This window comes from Homarus americanus, unplaced genomic scaffold (genome assembly GCF_018991925.1).
Source record: "Homarus americanus isolate GMGI-L3 unplaced genomic scaffold, GMGI_Hamer_2.0 scaffold46583, whole genome shotgun sequence".
Taxonomy (NCBI): Eukaryota; Metazoa; Arthropoda; class Malacostraca; order Decapoda; family Nephropidae; genus Homarus; species Homarus americanus.
This window is the reverse complement of record NW_024731675.1, coordinates 3,234,812-3,244,636: the sequence shown is the minus strand read 5'-3', so window position 1 is coordinate 3,244,636 and position 9,825 is coordinate 3,234,812. Positions and strand designations below refer to the sequence as shown.

At 36.7% G+C, this 9,825-nt stretch overlaps 1 protein-coding gene across 1 annotated transcript; it reads left to right on the top strand.

The window, feature by feature from the left end:
* The first annotated feature begins 793 nt into the window (after positions 1–793).
* Positions 794–6,903, top strand: LOC121867800 (vesicle-associated membrane protein 4-like). The gene is made up of 5 exons (XM_042367921.1): positions 794–973; positions 2,339–2,397; positions 3,383–3,433; positions 4,581–4,813; positions 6,135–6,903. Exons 1-5 carry the CDS (start codon positions 914–916, stop codon positions 6,161–6,163), a joined length of 432 nt encoding a protein of 143 aa, XP_042223855.1. The 5' UTR covers positions 794–913; the 3' UTR covers positions 6,164–6,903.
* The last annotated feature ends 2,922 nt before the right edge of the window (positions 6,904–9,825 follow it).

Genomic DNA, 9,825 nt, shown 5'->3' with positions numbered 1-9,825 from the left:
CGTTGCTTCATTTCAGATTGATGATTCGAAGCTTCGGGATATATCGTTCATGTGACCCGTAACTTCCAGATCAAAACAATTAAACTTTACTAAATATCTATCATATTATAGAGATTATTACAATATACAGGACGATCGAGATAAAAAAATAATTAATAATAATGATATATAACAAAATAGTTCTATATTTTATTATTTTTTAATGAAATAGACTGAATTAATAACTCAATACCACCATACTAGTCATTGGGTTGTTAGTTAAATAGATAGATATTCAGTAAAATTATCCTAAATGTTTAATTATCCTTCATATTTAATTAAGATATACTAGTTATAAGTTATCCTTTATTAAAAAAACACATCTTATCATCCATATCAGTGAGTATGACTAAATGGTCGTCTATGAGTCTTTATCTTACCATGTGACTGAGTGGATCTTAGTCTTAAATAATACCATCTAATAAACTTTAAATAAATTCATAATATGGAAACATTTTGTATAGTTAGTTTGTTTACTACGTTAAAGGGCACAGGTGTTTAAATGTTCAATGGACTTTAATTGGATATAAACTGTGTTCTTTTATATATATATATATATAAATTATTTCATTATTAATATTAATAAGTTTACCAAATATATTTAATATTTAATTTAATGATTATATTTTAATATTTTTAGTTTATATTTTTAATAATTAAAGATATTGTTTAGGGATATATAATAAGACAATATAGGTAAAGGCACGTCAGGCATCACCTGGTCTATGTGAACGGCGGCACATCAATCCTTAAATGTAAACAAATATGGCCGTCTGTGGGTGACATGTCCACTGGTAACATATTGTAGTCTCATCCTTACACTACCTCCAAAGGTCACGGATTTAAGGTATAAAGAGAAGATAAAGGAGATAACATGCCTCCCAAACGTAACCTGACGGAGGAGGACCTGGACGACGCAGACGATGACGAAGTTGTAAGTCACCAGCTGGAGTGTCTCGTCCTAAGAACATAAGAATGGAGGAAACTGCAGCGGGTCTAATGGCTCATACTGGGCAGTCCCGTTTATACCCAACCCCTATTGCTCATATAAGCATCCAACCTGTGTTTGAAGCTATCCAGCGTATTCGAGTTAATGATGATATTTGGTAACTTGTTCCATTCATCCACTACTCTGTTTCCAAACCAGTGTTGACCTATTTCACGCCTAAATCTAAATTTGTCTAATTTAAAACCATTGTTACCAGTTCGCTCCTGGTTGGATAGTTTGAGTACCTTTGTAATGTCCCCTTTGTTTAGCCCCGACTTCCATTTATACACCTCTATCATGTCGCCTCTCACTCTACGTCTCTCGAGGGAGTGTAAATTAAGATGCTTTAACCTGTCTCTATACTCAAGGTTCCTAATGCCCGGGATTAGTCTTGTCATTCTCCTCTGAATTCTTTCCAAGGATTCTATAACCATTCTGTAATACGGTGACCAGAACTGAACTGCGTAGTCCAGGTGTGGTCTAACAAGCGCAGGATATAGTTTTAGGATGACCTCGCTAGTCTTGTAACTAACACTACTTTATATGAACCCAAGTACTTTATTAGCCTTGTTACGAGCAAAAACACATTGTTTACTTGGTTTAAGGTTCCTACTTATCATTACTCCTAAATCTGGTGAAACTTAGATCATCTGAAGGTTGCTTTAATGTGCTCTATGTTGTTATGTTGTCTCAGTAATACTATGTGCTCTATGTTGTTATGTTGTCTCAGTAATACTATGTGTGCTCTATGTTAAATATGCTGGTGATTTATGAGAACAGCACTGCCACCAGAGTTTATTTTTACCACGTATAAGTATTTTTAAAGACGATAAGTTTTTATATGGGTAAATATTTAGTAACTGTCAACATCTACTTATAAATCAATTCTAATATAGGGTGAAGGTTGAAAAAATATAACCTATTCTACATTTATTCTATATTTTTTAGGTATTTTAACTGATAATATTACCAACAATATTAGTTATTCAAAATGGGCAGAGCTTTGAACTAGAGGGGAAATGTGGCTTAAAAATAATAAAACATCAAATAAACTTCTGAAAACCTAACCTAACCCAACCTATCCTAACCTAACCCAACCTAACCTATCCTAACCTAACCTAACCCAACCTATCCCATAAAAATCCAAAACTATAAAAAAAATTAAACTCTTGGAACTCGTTTATTGCATTTTAATATTAATTTCGTTACATTGATTTACTGAAACATAACAGTCTTAAGTAAATCGTAAGTGCTAAGTAAATTGTAAATCTGAAGTAAATTGTAAGTAAATCTGTTTGTTTTTTGTTTCAGGAAAAGTTGATAAGTAAAGATGAAGATGTGGCAGAAGATGAAGAAGATTTCTTTCTTAAGTAAGTATTTTGTGGGTGAGGGAATCATGGTGGGTGTTATGGTAGGAGTTATGGTGGGTGTTATGGTAGGAGTTATGGTGGGTGTTATGGTAGGAGTTATGGTGGGTGTTATGGTAGGAGTTATGGTGGGTGTTATGGTAGGAGTCATGGTGGGTGTTATGGTAGGAGTTATGGTGGGTGTTATGGTAGGAGTTATGGTGGGTGTTATGGTAGGAGTTATGGTGGGTGTGGTATGGTAGGAATCATGGTGGGGTCATGGTTAGGTAGGTGGTGGGTGTTATGGTAGGAATCATGGTGGGTGTTATGCTAGGAATCATGGTGGGTGTTATGGTAGGAATCATGGTGGGTGTTATGCTAGGAATCATGGTGGGTGTTATGGTAGGAATCATGGTGGGTGTTATGGTAGGAATCATGGTGGGTGTTATGGTAGGCTGTTAAATAGGATTGAGTGAGGTGAAGTTAGAATAGGAGAGATTGTATGATGGTTTGGGCATATGGAGAGAATAGATAAGGTCAAGAGGTGCAGGAGTCTGAACGTGGAGAAGAGGAGAGCCAGGGGTAGGACATGAATGAAATGGGGGGGGCGGAGGAGAGGTTGTGAATAAGAAATGACATTAGAATTAAGAACCTGACAAGAGAAACAACTTGAGACTGAGGTTGTAAGTAAGAAATGACATTAGAATTAAGAAGCTGACAAGAGAAACCACTTCAGACTGATCGCCATCTAGAGTTGTCATCAAGGAAATCACGGCAAGCTCGTGTAAGCGTGGCAAAATGGCCGTAAATTGAGGATTGATGACTTTTATAATATGTCTTAAATCTGTTTATTCTTGCTTCATCTTTTTGTTATTGTCATGAACCTGGGAGTGATGTCATTAGTTTTATCCAATCAAGTTTTTACATTCGTCTAAATTGTGACTCAGTTTACTCAGTAGTTGTGTTTTATTCATTTAATCTTAATACAAACTTGTGTGTATACTTACAGAGGACCTTCCAGCAAAAAGACCGTACGATTTGCTTCCGATAAATTAAAGGAGTGAGTACATGAGTTATTCTTGTAGTGTTGGTAGGATAATATTCAGCCTTATTTATCTCTGTCTTATGGTTCATTTACCTAATATCATCATGTTTGATTTTGATAGTGAAACCTTTAATATGGCTGTATAGTGTGGCATAGCACTATTTACTTCTGTATTATGTATAAATGCATTCCAGTGGTCCCTCGGTTAACGAGCGCCTCGGTTAACGAGATTTCGGTTAACGATTTACCTTCCATAAGATTCTTAACTTCGGTTAACGAGCAATCCCTCGATTACCGAGTTTTTTACGAGCCGACCTCAACATGTTTTCGCTTGCATTTGGCGGTCCAGCTGTAGTATTAGTCCGCAATACAGTAATCGGTTTTAGGGCTTAAATTCCTTACTATGTTAGTAAATATCAAGAAGTTTATACTATTCAATAATTTTAAAAGTTTAATATTAACTTTTTTAGTCATTTTAACAATTATTGAACATAATTGAAGGTAAAGAAACTAGTTTCTGGCGTGCCATCCAGCCTGTTAACACACCAGACAGGCGTTAGTCTCTCTCTGTTGTCAGTGGAGGTAACATCTTGCTTGAGACTCTCTTCAACTAAACGCTTTTTTTCTGTGTTTCCAAGCAAATTATTGGTCATTTTGAAATATATTTTACATATTGACAATATATAATGCAGTGCAGTGTTGATTTAAAGAAAATAATCTTGAAATACACCAAGAGAACTAAAATTTTATGGGTGAAATGGTGCCATGGGTGACTTCTCTTCCACCCCAATGCCTTCTCTTCTTCCTTCTCCTCCACCCCATTCTAATTCCCATCATCATCATCCAGGAGCCTTCTACATACACACCTCAAAGTAAGTGTACTTTTCTACCTTTTTTGTTGAATTTAGGAAATTTTCGGTGAGCTGGAACCAATTACTCAAAAACCCATTGAAACAATGGTTTCGGTTAACGAGTTTTCCGGTTAACGAGCAACCTGCTGGAACGGATTGTGCTCGTTAACCGAGGGACCACTGCACATTCTTTGACGTATCAGAAAAACTAAAATAAACTTTACATTAAATCTTTCTTTCTGGGTTTAATTTGGTCACTGGTCTAGAGTTTACATTAACACTACCAATCCCCCTCCCCTCCCCTCCTATAGTGTACGGGTGCAGATTGCCGAGGTGACCGACGTGATGCGGGACAACGTGGGAAGGTTACTGGAGAGAGGGGATCAACTGGACAACCTACAAGACAGATCGGAGGGTCTAGCCACCACCTCTGACCAGTTCCGTACCTCTGCCACACGCCTCAGACGCAACATGTGGTGGCAGAACACGCGCGCCAAGATGTGCATCGGTGGCGTCGTAACTGTCGTCCTGCTCGTGATATTCGGTGAGTCTTATTTTGAGTGTTGGCGTCTTTTCTCTACTTCGGGTCAACGGGTCTTACCGGTATTCCTCTATATTGTAGTTTCTTCCGAGCCCTAAGAGTGGGTGAAGGTGACTGATGGAATGGGTTCAGTCATACGAAGCCACAATCTAACCCAAGCATACAGTGAAACCTCAATTTAACGGGCTGTGTGGAGAGGAAAATTCATTATATCGAGGGTCAGTTAGATATGATACCTCCACATCGTGAACTGTATCGAGATGAAAGTCTATTATATCTAGGGTCCGTTAGATGTGAAACCTCCGTCTAATGGATTATATGGAGAGAGAGAAGTCTGTTATGTGGAGGTTTTACTGAATCATTAACGGCTGGTACTGCTGTGCTCAAAGCTAAGGCACCTGGATGGTTTTGAGTCATTGTTAGTCATTATTTTATTTCCCATTTGGCCAGCAATAGGGTTTAATAGGAGTCCAGATCCTCCAAGTCCAGATCCACAAATATAATATAATATACAGTGTCTGCTAAAATTATTGGTCCCAGTTACACAGATTAATTTTTATGCAGAAATTTGAGCCAAGTTACAGCCTACCAAATGGAATTATGTTTCTTTTTCTTTTTTCTTTTGTAGAACAGTGACCAGGGGTTCCAAAAACATGTCAGATTAGGGAAAACTTCTCATCCTTCACCTGTTGGTTGAAAAAGTTCCTCCGAGGGAAATCCAGGATGAAGTACAACAACATGGCTCTCAAATTTCCTGCCATTTCTGTTTCACCTCAGTATTTGTCTCCTTAAGGGGCACAGAAAGGTCTCCAAGGCCACTGAGACACTTATGAGACATGTTGATGTATCTGAACATGTCTTTTAAGATGTGTTATAGCACAAAATTGAGCACCAACTACAAAAGGTGCTGAATGTGTCATATTGTAGTGCTGCCACAATAACACTCCACCTCATGAAGCATATGGAAGGATATAGGAGTGCTGATGTGGCCTGTAAACTCACCAGACTTAAACCTGATAGGGAATACATGGACTCAGGTGAAACAAAAGCTGTTAACACATCATTAGTACCTCACCTGCAGGAGATACTTGCTCAATCCATGCCAAATCAACTTCAGCTGGTGTTAAAATCAAAGTGAAACATTTTTTTTTTAAGAATATAATATAAATGTTTACCGTAGTGTGGTATTTTATCGAGACTTAGTATGTTTTTGTTAAAGTTGTGTAAAAAGGTGACAAGGGTCAATATTTTTTTTGCAGACACTGAAGTATACAAAACTTTATTTTTAGATTTCTTATTAATCACATTTTTCTTTGTTTTTCAGTTCCGGTGATAATCAAAATGAATTCTTAGGCATCCAGCTCGTCGAGAGTATCTAAAGATTGTAAGAAAATCCTAGTCTCTGGTACCACAGAATAATCTTTTAAGAGCAAAAAATTTAATTTTATTACATACATTTAATTCTAATAGATAGGATGGTGTGTCTGCCATATGAGAAGTTATGATATTGTAAAGTTTTAAATTATCAAATATAACTTTTATCTTATTGTTGGTGTGATATCTTGTGTCACAGCATTACTTAATGCTCCTACACATGTTGTCAATATGAAGGCAGGCTTACCACAGACCATCAACCAGAAGCAAACTTATCAAAGGCAGTCTACCAAAAGTCTTATCAAATGCAGTTTATCAAAGAGAATCAATCCACCAACTTTATTGTTTTGTCTCTTATCTCTGTTCTGTTTCATCCATTTCTGTTTCACCAGAAGGGGACTACAGCTTCACTGGGTTTCATTGCTAAATCAATTTCAGGAAAACTTCACCATTGTTTCTTGAGCATTGCTGATTGAGGCTGTTGTATGGACGCTTGATAAGATACAGTGACCATTTTATCTGAGGAGAATACAGTATATAGAGTATTTAAGTCTGGTTGATGCAGTGGTCTGTGCATGTAGAATTATACTGTTCATTACGTGTAAACTGTCGAGATGTAACGACTGTTTTGTTTGGAAAAGATATTGGAAAGAAATGAGTTGAAGATTAGACACCCCAGCTTATTGTACCATATAATTAGACACCCCAGCTTATTATACCAGATGATGAGATACCCCAGCTTATTGTACCATATAATTAGACACCCCAGCTTATTTACCAGCCCCAGCTTATTTACCAGCACCCCAGCTTATTTCACTGAGGATTCGAAACCCCCCCACAGGCAGCTTTAGGGTATATAACCAAAAGAAATAAACTGGGGTAACTGTTCTTCAGATCGTTCCAAAGAGTCGAGTCCGTCATCGCTGATTTATTTCAAAATGATAAACGCAGCACAAGTTCATCTCCTCAAATGGGAACCATCTCAGAGTACACAGAACAAATTAGTTTTGGTTTATAGTTAATTTGTACAAGTATTTTTATATCGTGTTTCGGTGGCGTTTATAATGAATGTCAGATGATGATTTAGTCGGAGGGAATATTATTGATATATTTTATTTATTTTTTCTTGATTTTAGAGACAAAGTGTTCCATTCTCTTACCTTTTTTGTGGTGGGTTAAACGACTGAAAGTAATTTAGTGGTTAGTTCTGAGTGGCATAAGTCACCTCATATACTTGTGGTAAAACCTTTCCCTTTGTTTATATTGTATAGATCAGGATAACCGAGGTTTATTATATAGCCCAGGTAAACTAGGTCAATGTTTATATATAGCCAAGGTAAACAATATAAGTGGTTTACATGGCCAAGGTCAACAATATTAGTGGTTTACATGGCCAAGGTAAACAATATTAGTGGTTTACATGGCCAAGGTGAACTATGGTTAATGATCACATAACCAAGACAAACTCTGTTCAATGTTTATAGCCGAGACAAATAAGATTAAGGTGTTGTATACAGAATGAAAGTAAGACAACAGATGATACTCTGCCTACGAAAGAGTTACTTTGCTGAGGCTTGTTCGTAAGTACAAGTGTTCGTAAGTTCAGTTGTTCGTAAATGCAATTGTTCGTAAGTTCAGTTGTTCGTAAATACAATTGTTCGTAAGTTCAGTTGTTCGTAAGTTCAGTTGTTCGTAAGTTCAGTTGGTCATAAGGACAGTTGTTCGTGAGTTCAATTGTTCGTAAGTTCAATTGTTCATAAAAGATGTACTGTGCAGTTATAACCTAACCTAACCCAACCTACAGTACAGCCTTATAACTTGGCATACTCTTTTCCCGTTAGGTATTATATGGTATATTAGGCATTTTCTTCTTATATAATCCCGTCTAACCCACATTAAAACACTAACTCCGACAGGTAAACCCCCCCCTCCCCTAACTAAACCCTAACTCTGACAGGTAAACCCCCCCCCCCCCAGTGATTATGTTCGTATCTCTGAAGGTTTGTGAGCTGAATGTTCGTAAGTCGAGGCACACGTGTAGTCGAGTTACAGATCCCCCAGTATTTGTATGCATGGAAGGGCAACATATTGGGTTAAATCATGGGGGAGTTTAGGGCTAGATAAATTGTAAACGTTGGAGAGGTCAGATTAGAGAGGTAACATTTGTGTTTTTATTTTAACATCAAAGTATGCTAGATTTTAACGTGCATAAGTAAAGTTGTTCGGGTTATTAATTTAACATTAAGGTACAGTATATACTATATTTTAACATTATTAAGGTTGTTTGTGTGTCTAATTTAACATCAAGGTATGGCCACGATGCACAGGACTTGAAATATCCCCGTTCTCTGTGTATATTTACGTTAATGTTTGTACCGTAATTCTCCCGCGGGAAAACCCAAGTGTACTAAGTAGAATGAGTAAGTCAACAAACATCACTCTACGACACTGATAATTTTCTTAGGTAGGTTATGTTTAATGCCCAGGGAAGGATGGACGACTATTCTTCTGTTGTGATTTGGGTTTTCTTTATTTTCTTGGTTATGATTGGCTGTTTTTAGTCATTCTTCAGTGTGATTGGTTATTTGATTTTTTTACTTCTTAGTCATGATTGGCTGTTTTAGTCACTCTTCACTGTGATTGGTTATTTACTTTTTACTCCTCGGTCATGATTGGCTGTTTTAGTTACTCTTCACTGTGATTGGTTAATTATTTTTCACTGCTTGGTAATGATTGGCTGTTTTAGTCACTCTTCACCGTGATTGGTTATTTGTCTCATGTAGTAAGGAGGAAGAAATTGACCACCCTTGGTATATAGAACAAGTTGAAGTGTAAACTGGTGTCAGGTGATGTGTGTGTGTACAGTATAGTGTGGCAGCTTGTTTAGTCATGTATGGTTGAAGAGGAGGTGGGAGGAGGTGGGGTATAGTCACACACAATATAATATGACAGCTAATTTGGTATTTCACACACGCACACACACACATACTCACACTACACATAGGCAAAAACACTATTTACTAACACACACATACATATATAACCTCCAATAATATGGTAATGAGCTTGTGTACAGAGGGATTTTTCATTTTATACAATGTTAATACTGTCTTGTCTTACCTGTACAAGAATATTTTAGGTTAAATTCTTGATGGAATTTGATGTAACAAATTCCTTTTAAATGATGCACAAGTAAACAGTTTGTACTTAAGGTAAAATATGTACATAGATTATCTTAACCAAAAATAAATCAGTAACCTTTTATATATACAGTTTATATATATATATATACACAGGCATACCCTGCTTAATATAGTACTGTACTTTATGTGAAGACCTGACCCAAGGTTTTCTGTGCTGTAATGTAAGGCAAATATCAAAAATGTAAATTAAGTATAAATATTTTAAATACTTTACCATACCTGTATGTACACTGTAACAGAAACAATGTGTCATTAAAACAAACAAAATTAATATTAAAATAACACTCACCATCAGTGGGGCAAGTGAAGGTGGCAAGGGAGGTAAATGTACAGGAAAAATGATGTATAAACAGATTCTTGGAAAGTGAAACACTTGTACTGTACACAGCTACACTCAGAGCTTACCCTAGTTCTCTCAGATATCTACTTTGGTGCTCA

Bases quoted from the DNA above. Each gene is read 5' to 3' on its own strand.
- LOC121867800 (XM_042367921.1), top strand. From the start codon at position 914: ATGCCTCCCAAACGTAACCTGACGGAGGAGGACCTGGACGACGCAGAC. The intron at 974-2,338 runs GTAAGTCACCAG...TTTTTGTTTCAG, and splicing joins ACGCAGACGATGACGAAGTT to GAAAAGTTGATAAGTAAAGA. The intron at 2,398-3,382 runs GTAAGTATTTTG...GTATACTTACAG, and splicing joins GAAGAAGATTTCTTTCTTAA to AGGACCTTCCAGCAAAAAGA.